This window comes from Teleopsis dalmanni, chromosome 2 (assembly GCF_002237135.1).
Source record: "Teleopsis dalmanni isolate 2A chromosome 2, ASM223713v2, whole genome shotgun sequence".
Taxonomy (NCBI): Eukaryota; Metazoa; Arthropoda; class Insecta; order Diptera; family Diopsidae; genus Teleopsis; species Teleopsis dalmanni.
This window is the reverse complement of record NC_051847.1, coordinates 166039512-166058964: the sequence shown is the minus strand read 5'-3', so window position 1 is coordinate 166058964 and position 19453 is coordinate 166039512. Positions and strand designations below refer to the sequence as shown.

General features: G+C 28.2%; 4 protein-coding genes across 5 annotated transcripts; 1 reads left to right on the top strand and 3 right to left on the bottom strand.

Moving 5' to 3' along the window:
- Positions 1–1644: 1644 nt before the first annotated feature.
- Positions 1645–2204, bottom strand: LOC119683287 (cytochrome c oxidase assembly protein COX16 homolog, mitochondrial). Its single transcript, XM_038096929.1, has 2 exons — positions 2045–2204; positions 1645–1976 (listed from the first exon to the last, which is right to left on the bottom strand). Exons 1-2 carry the CDS (start codon positions 2161–2163, stop codon positions 1793–1795), a joined length of 303 nt encoding a protein of 100 aa, XP_037952857.1. The 5' UTR covers positions 2164–2204; the 3' UTR covers positions 1645–1792.
- Positions 2205–3443: 1239 nt separating this feature from the next.
- On the top strand, positions 3444–7798 carry LOC119678624 (centrosome-associated zinc finger protein CP190). Of its 2 annotated transcripts, XM_038090562.1 has the most exons (6): positions 3444–3537; positions 3990–4471; positions 4538–5582; positions 5655–6718; positions 6778–7627; positions 7682–7798. In XM_038090562.1, exons 2-6 carry the CDS (start codon positions 4070–4072, stop codon positions 7726–7728), a joined length of 3408 nt encoding a protein of 1135 aa, XP_037946490.1. In that variant the 5' UTR covers positions 3444–3537; positions 3990–4069; the 3' UTR covers positions 7729–7798. The 2 variants fall into 2 exon arrangements, with proteins under 2 accessions (XP_037946490.1, XP_037946492.1); XM_038090564.1 differs by lacking the exon at positions 3444–3537 and having other exon boundaries at positions 4070–4471; positions 7688–7798.
- A 1687-nt stretch (positions 7799–9485) lies between these two features.
- On the bottom strand, positions 9486–12118 carry LOC119683734 (zinc transporter ZIP3). The gene is made up of 6 exons (XM_038097541.1): positions 11542–12118; positions 11257–11489; positions 10897–11188; positions 9937–10197; positions 9755–9875; positions 9486–9688 (listed from the first exon to the last, which is right to left on the bottom strand). The coding sequence occupies exons 1-6, from the start codon at positions 11785–11787 to the stop codon at positions 9675–9677; spliced, it is 1167 nt and encodes a 388-aa protein (XP_037953469.1). The 5' UTR covers positions 11788–12118; the 3' UTR covers positions 9486–9674.
- Positions 12119–18052: 5934 nt separating this feature from the next.
- Positions 18053–19194, bottom strand: LOC119680462 (ATP synthase subunit O, mitochondrial-like). Its single transcript, XM_038093282.1, has 3 exons — positions 19082–19194; positions 18442–18879; positions 18053–18384 (listed from the first exon to the last, which is right to left on the bottom strand). The coding sequence occupies exons 1-3, from the start codon at positions 19109–19111 to the stop codon at positions 18229–18231; spliced, it is 624 nt and encodes a 207-aa protein (XP_037949210.1). The 5' UTR covers positions 19112–19194; the 3' UTR covers positions 18053–18228.
- Between the last annotated feature and the right edge of the window lie 259 nt (positions 19195–19453).

Here is a 19453-nt window from a genome sequence, read left to right as displayed (position 1 = left end):
ACTACCTTAAAGGGCCCATTAGACATCAACGCTCGTTGTCAACGCGCGCTTGCCATTACACAAACAATTTTTTAAAAATTTTTTAAACACGCCTCAGATAAAACAACAAATATACTAAAAAATCGCTCTCACATGAGAATTTTTTCTCCTACTTTTCTCCTACTTTGTGAAATGCGAAATTTGTTTGTGTAATAGTAACATTTGAAATTTTAAGAAATGTGTTGACGAAAATCAAAAAATTTTGATATTTCTTCAACCACGCTCGTGTTTTTGCATGTACAGTCGGATTTGGTCGGCATGCAAAATTTAATTTATTTTGAGGAGTAGAAGCGTAAACATCGTTTAAATGCACGCATGATTCGTCGTTAGCAAGCGATCCTTTGCAAATATGAATGAATTGTATCTTTTATTTTAAATATTTGTATTTTCTAAATAGGTAAAATTTTTTAATTTCCAAAACATGTTATTAAGAAGATTAAAATATTAATAACCTTGGGCTAAAAAAAAATAACTAAACATTAAGTTACAATGAAAATTTTGTTTTAAATATTAATTGCATTGTGCATTTACGGAAAATTTGTTATTAAAATATACCAAAAAAAAAAAATTAAATTATATAAAATATAATATATATAAAAATAAATATATAAATTGAAATCATAAAAATAAATATAAATATATAAATTAATATTGTAAATTAAATGTAAAACATTATTTTTCGTAAGGAAATTACGCATAGCAGCCGCTGTTGACACTTCAGCGATTGCTTTAATACTGATGAGTGAACAAATTTTGCATTGTTTACTGGAGGCGTGTTTAAAAAATTGTTGGTAAATTTAATATGTAATGGAGAGAGAAGACTTCGTGTGTTTGTCAACGCGCGTTGATGTCTAAGGGCCACTTAAGATTCATCAATATATTTGCATTTCATTAACATTGCCCCAAGAATTCTAACTCTACAAATTGGCGGCAATATTTGTCATCTTTTATAAAATTCAATATGAAAATATTCTAATAACTTTTAGGATTTGTAAATGCAGAGTTAAAGTACTTGTGAAATCGATTAATAAATACAACATAAATTTGCAAAAATTTGAATAAGCAGTTGCCTAAACGGCATGTTTAAATTTTCATGGCTTAAATCAGTTGTTTCAGTTGTTATTATTATGCTTAAAGAAATTTGAAATAATTGTTAATTGAAACATTTGAATCAAAATAAATAAAAAATATCACTGCCAAAAATAACCAGCAGACCTACCATGCACAGAAAATTATTTAAAGCAGTTCCAAAGCATATTAAATTCAATCACGAAAACTTTTTTATACAAAGTTCACATTTATCTATGATACGCTGCTTAAATTTAAACAGTTTAAATATTGGCATGTAATACATATTCTATTATTTTAAAATAATCGCAATATTTTTTTTTGTCTATCACATTGGTGTGGTCTACGTATATATGTATGAAATATATAACTTCCACATTGTAACTAATACTCATGTTTGTGTGTAAAAATGAAATGTCTTTCAAATAAATAAAAAAGTAAACATTTTTATATTACCTGCTTTTAAACTAAATACTATTATAATTAAACAGAAGAGAAATCAGGAGGCTCAAATGACTTTAATGCTGTTTAAGAAAATTAAAGAAAATTTTTTTATTTACTAATTATGTACAAAGCATACTTCACAGCCAAATTTACAAAATAATTTTATCTGAACCTAAACATACGAATATTTTACTTCCACATATATGTAAAAAGAATAAAATATGATTTAAGTTGCCGAGTTTTACTTCGCTAAATCATTTTCCTCCCACGGTCTAGGTCCACGTTTATTTTCCCATTCATCAATATTAATAGTTTGTATTTTTTCAAACTCATTTTCTAAGGTCACTTCTTCAGATTTTTTCATAGTAACTCCATATTTTTTCATGTCTTCGGGTGTTACCTGTTTTGTTTTTGAGAATTGGTACCTGTTGTATAAGTGTATAAATGTATAGATTGTATAAAGGTTATAATTACAAATTGTCTTAGATACAACCTCAATTTTGCAAATTCCTGAAGTCCAAATGATCCGCCAACTATACATAGTAAAAAAGGTATTCCGTACTTAACAGATTTTTGTTTAAAAAAATAATTTACTTTAGCAGAAAATGACATTTCTAATGTTTATTTAAAAAAGAATACTAACAACAAAAATTAAAAGCAAACGATGAAAAGTAGGACACACGAGAATTAAAAAAATAGTGTTGTAAATTGATGTTTTACAAACGAAATATGAGAAATGAAAGCGTGCAAAGCCAAAAAATACTACATACGTTTAAACACATATAAAATATTAACTAAATTTTATATATCAGATAAGCTCTTTTAACAAAATGAACTGTTTCTTTTTAAACATGTGGGATGTGTGAAACATGTGTATTACAAATAAAATTTTTAATTAAAACTAATTAGAAATAATGCATATGTTTTTACATTGAGGTTGCATAATAAAAAGCTTACCCACAAAACAAAAGTTGTGACTAATGTAAAATATTAAAACTTTTGATGTCGAAACTGTACTTTTATTGATTGAAAGCACTTTATTTTTAGACCAAAGCTTTTTGTGCAAGTCAACAGTATACACACCCAAAGCTTAAAAGCTTTTATTTTAACGAAATATATAAGCTTTGTGAGAAACATTTTTATTGTAAAGTATTTTCATTATGAAAAGTTGGTTAGCTAATCCACTAACACATGCGGTAAAAAAGGTAATTTATTTTGTGTGTATCAAGTAGTGTTTTTCTCTAAATATTATAAATATTTGTCTTCAACGTAATTTTTCTGATATCAACAACACTGGCAGACATACGTTGTAACCAAAATCAAACAAATTAATTAATTTTCAACTTTTTAAAATAAATTTGGTAGAATACATTCGACTAAAATGTCCACATCTTAAATATTTAAGTTAAATAAATTTTATATTTTTAATGTGTCAATGATAGATATAGACCTATGATAGATATTAATTATATGTTATTAAATACATATAATTTTATTTAACTATAAATTTATATAACATACATATAATTAATAAATTAAAATAAGTAATTTATTATAATTAATTTGTTTCTATAATAATTGTCTATATATTGGACGTAGGCTTAAGATCAAAACACTTAAAGAATTTTCTCAAATTATACTGTTTTATTATTTTGAATTGTTTTAAGATAATTAAATCTTTTACTTTATAGCTAACTCTTTTTGAATATTTAGTGTTTTTGTATGTTGGCACATATAATAATAGCGCCCTATATCAGTTAGTAAAATTAAATAAAAATCAAACATTTTTATTTTCAAATAATATTTAGGGAAATTTTATTCATCAAATGGGACGCCATATTTATATGGCGCCCATTTTGGGAAATTTACAAATGAATGGGAAATATTAGTTTACCTACGTTCATTGTTGTTGGGCTCGTATTGAGAGAGTTTGTGTTTTTCAATTTCACCAAAAAATAATTAATTTTCAATTGGCATCTTATCAACGTATGTAAGCTTTATTATTAATAAAATTTATTATGTGAATAATCGTGTGTGAAATTTGTGATCAAAGAGTTTTAATTAAAAATATTTAAGTTGACGCGGCAACACGTTGGGTTGCATTTAAAAACATATATTAAATAACTAAATAAAAAGTTAAATAAAATAATTTTGTTTAAACCGATGGATAATTGATGTTTTGTTTTTTTAATTTTATAAACAAAGTTTACGCGCTTTTATTGAACTTTTTGTACGGTACGTGTCAGTGCAAAAAATTTATATCCTAGTTTAGCATAGTTCAGTTCAAATGCAACGCGGAGGGTCGGATCTTAGCTTTCATATATAAAAGTTTAAGAAAGCTTATTTCACAGAGCGCTTATTTTATTACTGCACTCTTCTATTAAGAAAATTTTTACTAATAAATTTATTTATTTATTTTTTTGTGTTTTAATATAAAGTGATCAACTGGAGTACAGTTAACACTTGGAAAGTTGTAAATTGTATATCGTGAAATTTATTTTCATATATAACCCATAAAATGGGTGAAATAAAGTCTGTTAAAGTGGACAATTGGGGAGTTTTCTTCCTTCAGAAACTCCAAAACTTTTTTAATAAAACTGACTACTGCGACTTAACATTACAATTTCGCGACAACTCGCAACTGAAAGTACATCGTTTAGTATTAAGCGCTTGCACAGACTACTTTAATGTTCTTGAACAAACGTGCGAAGTCATAGATGATGCGCTCATAATGCCCCTGGAACTGCAAGCCGATGTAGTAGTCCCTATTGTGAACTTTATGTACACAGGAACGTTAGAGTTTGAGTTGAAGATGTATGGAAAATTATTACGTACAGCAAAAGAAATGAATATGACGGTGCTACTTAAACTTTTGGAAGCGCATCGACGTACTATGGAAGGTGTAAATCGTGCACAAAGGGTAAGTGTAAGTGTAAGTGCAAATTATAAAAATTTTATAACATTTGATTCGTTCGATTTGCATTAGCCACCAAGTCCGAAATCCATTCGTCGTCGTGGAACACCAGTGAACAACCAACAGATTGCTGCTCCACCACAAAAACGTGTAAACGCTAACAATACATCAACACTACAATCAAGGCGTGTTGCACAGCCAAGAACTATTGCAACAAGTACACCACAGGCACAAAACGCACAATATCGCCAACAGAGCGGTAACGCGACTTTACTTAGAACACCAACTCTTTCAACTTCACCTACAAAAATACATATTGGACATGACATCAAACGTGAAATTGAAGATGATCTATCGAATCCACCACAACAACCACCTTCGCCGTTTGAACAACTACGAAAAGGAGTTAGCACTAAAAGAGCAAGCTCTGTAAGCTTCATATCTCCACCTGCTAAAAAACCAAACATTGAAGATGTAAAAGAATTTGCGGAACAACAGCGCATGCGTAAACAAATTGCCGCGGAGTATGCTGGTGATGATGAATATGAAGGTATGATGGATGATGATATTCATAACGATGACGACGACGATGATGCAGTAAATACAACTCCTTCTTCCACAACAGCTATAAAAACGCAAGAATTACCATCATATACTTTTAAAACAGATAATGGAGACAAGATTCCAACTATTGTGGTTAAAGAAAATTCTGGTAATAAATTAAATACAACCAAAATTATATCAGAAGTAATGCGTCAGTTTCCGCATTTGGCAAAATCAAACAAGAGTATAAAATTAAAAATTGTAACTGGTCCTAGTGGGTTCCAAAAAGTTATTATCAAAAAAGAACAAATTGATAACATTCCTGATGGGGATAATCCACAGCAACAACAGCAAAAAACCCAAATAATTGCAAGTCAAGGAAATACGAAAGAAACAAAAATAATTAAGCAAACGCCAAACAACGTCGTTTCTCAGCAAAAGAAAGATTTTGGTGAACGTACATCAACGTCCGCGCAAACAGAAACAACAAATAGTGTTTCTGGTATGCAAAAACGTCGAATCGATAGTAAAACAATGCATGCATTGCTTGCTTTAGGAGCAGAAAACACAACTGGTATGAATATATAAGATTACTATTACTATTTATATTTGTGTAAAATACTATTAAATTTTTTGAAATTTATAGGACCGTGGCTTTGTTTGAGATGCGGTGTTAGTGGTCGTCCTATAAGTATTCCTTCTTATCGCGGATTCCGTAGACATTTGATAAACACCCATAAGGAATCAATTGATCCTGCGTTATGTGAGCATTGTGGATGGCGTTCTACCCATGAGAAAGAATTACATTTACATATTCAAGTGGAACATAATTTAAATTCATCAATTTACAAATTTCCGGAATGTAGTATGTGCGCTGAAATATTTATAGATACTGATGCATTGCATCAGCATATGATTGAAAATCATAATGAAGAAAATAAGCAGCAATGTATATATTGCAATAAAATATTTGCTAAAGAATTGCAATTATATACACACATGAAAACTAATCACAAAAAACAGGCTCTTGATGATGGTATTATTGATTACTCTGATGAAGAGTTAGTAAATATTTTAAAAGATACCGAGCAAGAATCATCCCAGCAATTAATGGAAAGTGGCAGTTCAAAAGTTAAAATTATTTCTGACATAAGTTTACCTAGCGCAGGTACACTATTAAAATTGGACTCCACAACAGATGTGCAAAAAACATTAAAAAACAAACCATCAATAGGTTCCAAACTCATATCAACTTCAGAAAATATTGCTACTAGTGTAGATCACAAATTTGTGGCTTCTGATGGCAGCGAATTGATATTAACTAGAGAGCAACGAAAAGAGATCTTAACGCAACTTAATCAGGAAAAAAATAAAAATGCTTTAATTGTTAAGGGTCAGACAGGTTGTAAAAGAGGATCTATATCGGAAGGCTTAAATATTGTAACAATTCCAGTAAAAGACAATACTAGTCCAAAAGCTGAAATTGAGTCAATAGAAGACGAATACGACGATAGTGAAATTTATAATGAAATGAGATCTCAGAGTGTTAGCTCGCCAGCAACACCATTAGAAGATGAAGTAGAAATAAAAAGAAATTCTTCAAATAATCTAGATGAGAGCAAGGAATCAATTGAAAATCTAGAATGGGCGGAAAACTTAATTTCAGAACATGAATTAGCAGAGGAAGTAACAGACAATAAAAATAATGAGGTAAAAACTTACCATATAATTATATAACTTTTAAAAAATATTTATACTCCATTTTTTAGAAAAATAATAAATCAGATGACGATATTAGCAAGAAATTGAAGGAGCTTACTGGTGATTGGTCAGAAGATGAAAACGATGAAGAAGAGATTGCTGCAGCAGAGTCTCAATCCGAATTCGATAATTCAACTGAAAAAATAGTAAAAATTGATGTTTCTGCAAGTGAAAAATCTTGCGATGATAAGTTGTTATCTGAAAAAGCAGTAGAAAAAGATAGTACGGCTGAAGTAAAGTCAGAAAATGATGTTAAATTAGAAGACGATGATATTGAATTGGCTATGAAAAATTTGCACAGTGACGATGCAAATGAAAGTATTACATCCGAATGTGTTGAAGAGGAAAAAGTTGTTGAAGAAAATGAAGACGCAAATGATGGAAATAAATTTGAAGTGGAAAATGATAAAGAAATCAAAAGTGAAGAAAAAACTGATATTACTGAGGAAGTAGATTCTGGTGAAAACGTATTGCGATCTGAGGATGATATCGAACCAGATTTTGAAAAAGTTGATGAATTTCAAAATTGTTCAGAAAAAGAAATAGAATTAGGTAATGACGAAGCAGATAACGAATTCACAGATTCTCCTATTGCTTCAGGTGTACAAATAATTGATGAATTACTAACGCAAGCAACAGGTGCTGAAAAGGATGATAAACATTCGGAGAAAGTAGAATGCGAAGCAGCTAATATTAAAGTAGAACCATCTGAAGCAAAGAGTTCAATTGAGGAAGAAACTGCTACAAAGACTTCATCAACAGATGAGAAAATCAAAAATATTGAGAAAAATAAAGAAAAATCTGAGGATAACGTAAAAAATTTAATAAAAGAATGGGGCGAAGATGAGGATGGGGATGGTGATGGTGATGGTGATGGTGATGGTGATGGTGATGGTGATGGTGATGGTGATGGTGATGGTGATGGTGATGGTGACGGTGACTCCACAAAGAAGTTATAAACACAATTTTAGTACGTAGTTTATTATTTTACGTGTAATATTTTTCATTGCTAGGTTTTATGATTTTAACTATAAAAAATATATGCGACATATAGCATCATATATAATATATATATATATATATATATATAACTTTATATAAATAATATTTAATATTCGTTGCTTATTTATGCCATTCTTGTAATATATGTCGCATAAATAAATTTGATTACTACTATAAATGAATGGATAAATTAATATAGAATTTATATATTATTTTTATAATTCTGAAGTATATTTTAAAAAATTACAGTTGAAATATCTAAAATATAAACTTCAAGATTTAATCAATAGTTTATATTAAAAATAATCAAAAATATGTGTTTTTTACTGACACGAAACTGTTTAAACACGTTTCCCTTTTGCTAATTTTTCCTTGACTATAATTTATATTTGAAAGTATAAATATGTGCTCATTTGATCTAAATAAGTTTTTAATGACAGATACTGAATTTATCATATTTTATTTATATGTTATATTATGCTTATTGAAAAAAATGGTATAGTCAAAAAATCACTTTGATAGATAATATATAAACTATTGAAAATAGTATATGTTATATATATTGTTTTTGGAAAAGAAAATTAAATTTTTTGTTACCCTTTTTGGTAATAGTTATTGAGGACTTTTGTTCATGAAATATGATCAATGTTAAATAATTTAAAAATCGATTAATTTTTAATTTGATATAAGAATGATGAATTAGTGTCGTTCTACGCCATTTAATTGAATGTCTTCAAAAGTTCTTAGAAAATCTATAAAAAAATAAATTATAAATATTAAATGAAGCTGTAATGCCTTTCATTTTAATATCGTAGTTACAACTGTATATATATGATAAATTTAAAGTTGCAAATCACACAGACTAAAGATAAATATTTTCCAATATTTAGTTTAGAAAACTAAAATGTTCAAGAGTTTTTGATGTAGTATCTGCATATTGCATATACATACATACATGTCATTTCTTGCATATATTAATTTGTTTAACTTACAAATTACTGAAATCTAGATCAATAATTATTAAAAATATTTGCTAGAAATTTGATATTCTTAATAAAAATTTATATAAATGACTATCTTATATTAAACTTTAATTAATTAGTAAATTTTTATTTAAGTTAATTTTAAATATTTTTTATTATGAACAAAAATTAATTCTATTAGCTAGTATTTTTCCCGAATAAATGTCAAAAATAGCGAAAAAACCATTTATACTTAATAGTTTTGAAACAATCTGAAACATAGTCAAATCGGCAAACTGTTTGCTTAGTGACTTGCTTCGGGTTCAGAAAACACTTTTTTAAAAGTCAGTACTTTTGCTATGTTAGAATCGTCTATCTTTTTATTATTGTTATTAGTAACGTTTGCAAATAGTAATGTTAATATTACCCCAAAAATGATAGCTGAATAATAGAAGTCTTTTAGAACGATGTGTTCTTTTTTGTTAGTTTTGAAATTACTTTGTGTTATGTCATTAGTATTTTATATAAATTATTTATCATTTCTATCTTACATAAGTCACACGGATTTTGTAAATGTACTGTAATAAACATAATCATCAAACATCCATAATTCGAAAAAAATCCAATTAACTTACATTTAGTAATTAAACTAATAGTTCAATAAAATTATAGATATACGATATAAACACTTGCATACAAAGGTAATTATGTAGTTCTACCAGTGCTAATACAATCAAATTACAAGTGGTTTATTATATTTAGACAAATGTTTTAAAATTTTTATTGTTATATAAAGTCAACAATGTGGTAATTCATTACATAAAACAACTATAACTTAAAACGATCATTATATAACATATACTTGTATATATACACTGATAAATATTAACTATTGAGAAACATAATTAATATCATATAAAAAGTATTATAAAGCTAAAAAATTAAGCATCATTGTCTGTTAAAAAAAAATTGTACCATTATTAAGATGACATTATATTATTTAAATAATTAAATATCTTACCTCCGACATAAAAATTAATCAATGTCATAGCTACAAAACCGCAACATACTGCTAAAAATTGTGAAAATCCAGCAATTCTACGCGAATTTTGATGCCATCGAGCTTTTTCACGCGGTATAACCTTTTATTAAAATTGCAATATATATTATATTCAATTGAATGCATAAATTACATTTAGATACCTCACAAACAGTAACATAAAGTAGTGTCCCACCGGCTAATGCCTGAATAATTGGTAATGTTGTTGTCGCCCATTTAGTTGGTATATCAACAATGATCATACCAATTCCAATACCACAAACTGCTCCCAACGCAAAAACCAATATACCAATGAATTGAGTACGTAAGTTTGTTTGTGTACTTGTACTTGTTCGAAATTCTAATCCCAAACAGAATCCCATTACGAATTTATGACAAGCCACAGCGCCTAATAAAAATAAAACCTATAAATAAATATAATCATTTGTTAAAAATTTCATTTAAAAAAAAATGAAATGATTTTTTTTTATACTTTTTTAATATTTTACTTTTTATAATTTTTTTATAAAAAATTCAAGGAATTATATATTCAAGGAATTAGTTTCGAGCTATATGCTTTCCAAATGGTTATTTTTTTATGCTATTTCGTTATTGCTATTTATTGATTTATATTTATATATTGTTTATTTATTATATTTATATATTTATATCGTTAAATGCTATTTTATATTTTCGTTTTATGGTAACACGATATTTATTTAAAAGTGTTTTCGAAAAACAAGAGTTAACATTTTTATAGATTTAATATTTTCCCGGCATTATTTATATAAATATCAATAAATAAGAATTAATGTTGTAAACATATATACTAGTAGATAAAGTTATCTTTATTAATTAATAATATATAATTGAAATGTCGTTATACTTAATTTCACGTAATCAGATTTATAGACTTGCCAAGATTTTCTATTTTATGTAATTCTTACAATTTTCCATTTTTATTTTGAACAATATTTTGTTATCAATACATTATCCAAAAGTATATCAAGTGTAAGGCGATTATAGATAAGTTCTTATTTTCACATAAAATGATAAAACCATCTACACATTATTATCTTCTATTTGATTAAGTATTAACGAATATGTGAGATATTATATGTTACCTTTGATGCTGAGTTTTGCACACCAATCGCTAAACCTTCTATTGCTGAATGCATTGAAAGAGCAACGAAAAGTCCCAAAGTACCGCTTAAGGTTTGTTGTACGCATGGCTCTGCATGTATTATATAACACAGATGCTCATTATCAACTGAGTCAATGTTAGTATTTGAGTGACCATGCCCATGACCATGACTATGTCTGTGCGAATGATTGCCTTGTTGTTCCATATTAATTCGATTTGTATGATTATGTGACCCATGAATGTTAATATTATGAGTACACAAAGTCTGTTGGCTATTTAAAAAGAATAACATTTTGAAATATACATAAATGAATAACTTGAATAAATTGATTTGTATTACGAAATATTGTCGTTACTTGTTGTTGCTAACAAATGTTCCCTCTCGGTGTTAACAGTACCGTAATTACGATTTGTGTTTGGGTTTGTGTTTCCCTCTGCAGTTGTAGAAATCGGAGTAATATGGTGACCAGGATCTCCAAAAAAATAATGTATGAATTCGTCAATAAAATATATTATAAAAAACCCAGCACACAACGATATTTCCGCATAATTTGAAGACATTTGTTTTCGAACCTGTAAAAATATAAATTATATTTACATTTTAAATGGGAGAAATCAATTTTACCTCTGGCAAAATATGTACTAAAGCTGTTGCCAACAATATGCCTGCACCAAAACAAAGTAGTACTGATGTTGATAGAGGAAACCTTCTGCGATTACGTTCCGAAATTAAAGCGGGAAGCATTCCTGTGATAAAACTACCAAAACCAAGTATTGTCATAGCAAGATACTTTTCTCCATCGCCTCTGTTAATGTCACTGGTAATGTCTTTAAAACTATTCTCAACATCACTGTTATTCAAAACCTCCATTCAATATAATAATATATATATATTTTTGTTTCTAATGTTCTTAGTTATACAAGTGGCCTATTTGTGTCACGGTCTTAATGCATCTGCGAAAGCACGAAATCTTTATCACCAACTGCCGCTTTTTTATGAAGATAAATAATTCGCTAAACGAAGTGAAAACAATTATCGAGGCACAGAGTACTATATTATATTATTCAAATGTTATCGTTACTGCTTCAAGTCGTTTCACTTGTATTTGATTTTATATGACTAAGCGTATTTACAGACTTTATGATCATGTTTCGCTTAAATGGCACCATCAACAACAAAGTTTGTTTTGAACACAATGCCAATAATAGCGATTGTTTAGAGTTTACAAGTCGTTGAAAAAGTTCAACTTGGCATCATTGCAGAAAAGAATGTGTGATACAAAAGTTGCAAGTACGTAATATATGTAATATATGTAACTTCGTTAAGCTGTTTCTATCAACTAATGGAACTCGTGCGAAATATGAGTGCCAGACATATTAGATGGCAACTGGGACCCAGTGTTGAAAAGATAATATGCTATAAAGGAATAAGATTCATAACTGGCGCCAAACATGAAAAATTCTTGGCTATTAGAGTAATGAAAAATCTTTTTAATGATAAACAGACGTATGTTGCATTTATTGGTGTAATTGTTACCATGAACAATTTCTTAGCCGAAACGCTTTTTTATAGTTACCTTGCTTTGTTGGATTATTCTGCAAAATAGAAACAAAAATGGAGTTTTTTTCACCATATCGTTTTTAAATTAACCTCAATTATTTTACAAGCATTTAAGACGTCAAATTATACAAACAAACAAATAACAATAAATTAATATATTTTTTGAAGAAATTTTTCGGAAGCATCTAGGACAGCTTTATAACTTACACTACTGCAACTACAGTCACTTCTTCAGATATTTGCAGAAGAAAAACTTCAATTTGTTTTATATTAAAATTGAAGTCAGTTGCATATTGTATGGAGCGTCATAAAGGTGGTTGGTTCAACCCAATAGAAAACGAAATTACAAATTGCAGTAATAATGTTAGAAATATTAGTTAACATCTATAACGTACATAGTAAATTTTGTGCAGCAGAATTCATTCTCTCAGAAGCAAAATCCTAAAGGCATTCAGGAACAAAATGCAAAAAATAAACCATATTTCTTATAGATATACATATGTCAGAAGATCGAAATATGCGCGAATATTCTGATATGGCAGAAGACGACTGCCATATAAAATGAGGGTTGTTCGATCTTGATTTTATTAATTTTTTAAGACGAGGGAACTGCGACTTACAAAAAGCTGACTTTAATGGGGAGAACTATAACATTTCTGATATATGTGTACATATATGTATATGCAAGTTTTATATAAAATTATATAAAATTTGTAAGAGTAAAAACATTGTACCGGTTCTCGTTCGTAATATCGTCAATTCATGGTCACAATAATATAAAAGGAAAATGTTACGTAAACCTTTTTTCAAAAAATTCGTTTTTTTTTGTCTTTTTTGTCAATGTTCGATGAAATTGTTGGCTTGATATCTTGAATCCAGTAAATGCAGATATTGATCTGGAAAGAAAAACTTTTAATCACAAACCCGAAAAGATCTATCTTCTAAAAATATAGGATGCTCATTTTTTAAAAATCTGTGATATGATCAGTAGTGAAGAAAAAATTTCTTAAAGAGCATCATAGCTACCATTCGCACAAAAGATTGTGATATATTACATATATATTATATTAAAGATTATATTTAATTTTTTTTAATAAAATACTGGCGCAACGCGGGCGTTTATTTTTCGCAACGAGACGAAAATATTTGTTTTTATTATATGTTGCAATTGAAGAAACTATTTTTTGACTAATATTTAGTTGTTATGTCAAGTCTAACTTTATTTAATAAAAGTATATATATATTATATATATATATATATATATATATATTAAATTAAAATGAATGTTTATATGTAGCATAAACGCTTTAATAGTGGTCGTGAAATTGTTAAGGATGACGAAAGCAGTCGAAGGAGATTGACAGAAAATTGGAGAAAACACAAAGGGACTACATTGAAATCTTCAAATATATGATTTCTTCAGTTTGATCCAATCCAACGATGACAGAAAATTGGAGAAAACACAAAGGGACTACATTGAAATCTTCAAAAATATGATTTCTTCAGTTTAATCCAATCCAACGTTCATTGAATCCAATGTAGAATTACTAGCGATTTGACATGATTCTATGAAACACAAACACAATGAAACACAAGCATCAGACAAGTGAATGCGGTTTCCTGGACGATACAAAACCAATACGACTAATAAAAGTCGAAAAGGAATTCTAGGCACTAGGCTAGGACAATTCATGTATTTCTAAAAATCATTCACAAAACATAGCTTTACACCTTTAGCAACCTGCATTGTGTATTGTTAAGCGGTAGCTGCGTTTAAATTTTAAATCATAATATAAGTCAATTCCACGAGCTACTCGTAGTAAAACTCGAGTAAAACACAACTAAAATATAAACTGAGAGCGTTACACAAATAAATTGCCAAATTATGTTACGCTCTTTACACAGATTTTCATGGAATAGCTTTGTGTAAAGTCAAGTGAGAACACCAGTGTCGCACAAATTAACAATACCAAAATTTAAATTCAAACCAAAACAGTTGATTCACACATCAACACAAGTTTTACTTGAAATCAAAGAATACTTGTACACGAACTCTGCAACTTAAATGTAAACAAAATAAACCAACCAACACACTCTCAAAATAATTTACTACTACCAGACCAAGCATGTTGTTCTGTTGCTGTAAATTCACCACATCGAACGGAACGTTTCACCACCACGAACGGTCTTCAATTTTTTTACTACGGAAGAACGATATGAAGAGCGCAAATTGGATATTGTTTTCATTTTTTGACAGAAGAAATGCGCGCGAAGAACAGAAACGTAGTCAAATGAAATGAAGTTGTAAAAAGTAGTGATTAAGTTCCTTTTTTTTAAGTGAAAAAATAATTACATTTATTAATTACAATTATTATTTCAGTTACTAATATTTGAAGATGGTGTGGAATTGCGTAATGGGATGTAAGGTGGAATTGCGTAAAGGGAATGTATGAATTTCCTAAAAATAACGAAAGAAGTTAAAAAAAATAATTTATTAATTGTGAATTTAAAATATATGTTTTATGTTTAATATGATTTGTTTGTTTTTGTGTGTATAAATACACATCAGTAAAGCAAAAATATATTTTCTTGTACTTTCTTAGTACATTTTGCATTTTTGCATTTTCTTTGTACTCTTTCAAATGTGCACAAATTTAAATTACGATGTTAGATATAGAAATTTTTTTGAATAGTTATAAATATATAAGGAAATATATCTATAAATGCGATAGCCTTTAGGTTTAATTAACTACATACACATTAACTTGCCTTTTCTAAATAAAAATTTACATAATTTAAATAATGTTATTATTATAAGAATATTTCGCAAAATTAAGAACTATATCATATTTTTTTTTTATTAAGAAAATGCTATAATTTTCTTTCTAATTTCGTTATTAAATGTTAATTTTTTATATGTAAAGATACTATATAATATTTATAATTAGCCAGTATAATTATCTAGTCTCAGATTTTAATAATACATTCAACATATTTTTAGTTTATTATTTAAAAAAGACTCAATTTATGTTATATAAATATTATACTATTATGTACGCAAATACAATATATTGTTTCAAACAAATGCCTTTAATAAATATGTATGTTAAAAAGTTAAGCAAATGTTTTATTTTTAAATAAATTTGCATTAATAATGATGAATTATAAAACTGTAACATTGTGGGCCATTTCTACATACAGGGAAACTTTTTTAAAGGGCAAACCAGCATACATACAATTTAAGAGTCAATATTGTTTAACTTAAGTGATTTAAATTACGAACAACTTTTATAATTAATTCCCTTTATTTCGAGCACAGAAATTTTTTTACTTTGTTTAGTTCAAATTATTTTAAAAAAAAATTGACGTCAACTTATCTGCCAATACTGACTAAAAACTCACTGCAATCAATTATAAAACCCCTTTCACCACACTTCGTATTTCGATGTGCTAAATAAAATTAGTAGAAAATTTTTCGAAATATTTTTAATTAAAAAGTGTAAACAAAATTTTTTATTACATTTATTTATTCAAAAATTATTTGAAATGAAATTAAAAAAATATTTAACAAAACAGTAAACATATAAACATTTACTTTTTCTATATTAATTCTTTTTGTGAACGGTGATACTCTGTGCAAATTATTTAAATAATGGAATTATTTTACCAAATTTTATTTTATTCAATTTAATTTTTGTATATTTAGCAATTAAAACAGAACAATAACACAAAACTAAAGATGCATTATAATAAAATATATTATAAAATATAGTTATTGCCTCAAATGGTTTTTTTATTACTTATAAATTTACAAACTGCTTTTAATGTACTCGAATCTATTAAACATATTTTATTGTAAATTATAGATTTATATAATTTTATGAACAGATTTAATTTATAGATAAACATAAGCTTTATTTTAACCAGTTTTCCTCATGAATATTACTAAACATATTTAATGTACTAAAATGAAAAATAGTAATAATCCTTTTGTGAAATGTATGCAATTTGACATAAGCTTGGTAAAATAACATCCATTGAATACGTGTGACCAAAATGTTATAAAAAATGAATTTTCTGAAAAATTTCTTACGTTATTCTCAGAGAGCAAAGAGTTTCTTTTCTTACACAGATATTCTTTGCTTGAAAGTAAAGTCTGTGTAGTATTTTCAAATTTCGACAGGGATGTTATGCTCTTTCAGATGCTCTCATTTACTCGAAAATTTGCTGGTGGAACGCACTTGTGTATTTACAGTGTTACTACGAGTAACTCGTGGAACAGACTTAATGTTCCAATGCTTTACAATTTCTTTATATTTTATGTCTTTTCTTAAATAATGTACATTTTTGCAATATGCTATTAAAAGATTGCGTCTAGTATATATTTAATAACTACAATCAACGTAATTCTATAATTATATATATCTGCAGTAAATACGTAAATATTTTGTAAAGAAATGTGTTAAATTTAGTAAGTCTGGTAGCACTAACGATAACATATTGTTTTGTTTTTAATTGGCTTGATTTTATCGCAAATTTTGTAAAAATATAACATTTGAAAGAGGAGTGAAATGGTACACCTAATATAAAAACAAACATTTAATATATGTAAATTTATTTGCATATATGTATCAGAGTTCAATAAGACTTTAAACAACAATCTATGTGATATTAATACAGTAATGTAGTATGAATAAAAAACGAGAGCGAAGACAAGCATTTTTAATAAATCTTCAATAATTGTTAATATGATTCCAGAAGAGCGGCAACTACAGAATATTACACCGATAAGCATAAATGTACGTGCTAATGATGATTTGCCACAAGTTAAAAATGGCGAAAGCATTGAAATAATTTCTTGCAATAGTTTCAAGCTCCTATCACCAGATATTACTTCAGGAAACAAAATGCAGCAAAGTTACAACAGTGCAAGTACAAATAATACAGACATCTGTATATTGGATACTAATGAGTCTCATTATGATAATAAACGTGATGCTACTCATCTTCAAACGATAGATACAAATGGTTTTACGGTTCTAAATGTCCCTACACGACATGGTTGTAGTTGTGCGTTTGATGAATCTACCGAGGTTTTATTTGAAAAATTTGAATACAATGAACCACCATGTTCAATATCTGGTACAGATTCGGATGTTGAAGTACTAAATGACTCTGATTGGTCTGCAGGTATCACACCTGTATTAGATGAATTAGAACATATTGATGTGGCAGAAATATCTGAATCAATAAAGCAGCCTATAATAAATACAAGAAAATCATGCAGTTCTGCCTCTCTTAAATGTGAGGAATCCACAGATCATGATATTTCTATTGAAGAATTTAGTCGCAGCTCTATATCAGGATATGAACACTTGAATCGCTCACAGCTTTTGAATATAATACGTGATCAAGCTATACGAATACGACAATTGGAAATAAGTTTACAACGATATAATACAGTCCATCAAGATTTATATAAGCAAGTAGATGCACTGCGTCATATAGATATCGAAACAAGAGCCTCACCGGAAGTCAAAACATCAAAGACAATCAATTAAAATATTTTTTGCTGGAAAGGAGTTTATTCCTGCTTATTTTATTTAAAAGCAAAAATAAACAAAAATTATAATTTAATTATTGTTTTTATTTAAACTTTATTAATTTTCAAAATTCTAGTATACCGACAGTTATAGTATAATTCAAATATGAGTTTAACCAATCTGTACCATTTGCAGAACTATGTTTTCTTAAGCTGATGAAGAAATAATATCGGTGTACGTTTTAACCTTGGCAGCAATGCTCATGTCAACATACTTATCACCAATTGATACAATTAGCCCCCCAATAATAGCAGGGTCTACACGTGAAGTTATTTTTAAAGTTTGGTTTGGTTTCAAGAATGCCTAAAAACGAAGATTGAACGTTGTAAATTAAATTAAAAAAATCGTTATCTATCTTACTTTAAGGGCACCCTCCAATTGCTTGTTCTGTCCGGCATCAAGTGGTTTGGCAGAAACGACTTCACACACAACTTCTCCCCGATGTGCTGCCATTATTATTTTAAAGGCATTTGCAACTGTGTCTAACTTTTTAAGTCGTCTGTTGTCAGCCAAAAGACCGAGCAAGTTGCCAGTTGCTGGAGCCATACGCATTTTTTCAGCAGTTTGTTTTAGTGCCGTAGCCATTGCGTTTTTGTTAATAATAGGATTTGCCATTAGTTCACGAAAATTTTTATCACTCTTAAGTGTTACTTGAATGGCGCTCAAATCTTTTTCAACTTGCTCAAGCTGATTCAACTTAGTAGCGGCCGTATAGAGTGCGGTAGCATATCGACCCTCCAACCCAAATACTTGTACGGGAAGTTTGACCTTTTGAGTTGTGGAACTCAAACTACGAGTCTAAAATGAGAATGTATAATATATTTTTATCTATTATAATAGAAATTATTATAAATTTTCTTTTAACTGTTTCACAATTACATAACCCAAATGTTTCACACTTCGCAATAAACCACTTATCGGAAACGTAATTTAATTGGTGTCTCATATATTACATGAATTATATATATATATTAAATCAAATAAATATGAATATTCCTACCAAAACTGTTAATTTATTTATTGCTGCCATCGTACAATATCGTGGGCAAAAAAAATCGGTGCTGAAACTACGTAACGGCTTACGTGAATTTTAATGTTCACTGTTACGAGATATTTTAATTGACAAGAAACTGGGTTGCTATAAACAAACAAAAAGGGTACTATATAGCTACATATTCAAGCATACAAGAATTTATTGTGTTTTATATAGTAATATATTTCGTATATTAGAATATATCTTGAATTAAATTTTATTAAGTTTAAAGGTATAAGCAGGTACAAGCCTTAATGTATATTAGGCATGATAAGGATTTTAGAAAGGCCGTGATTTAATAACGGGTTTTGATATATTTCATCAAAAAATACTTTTTGA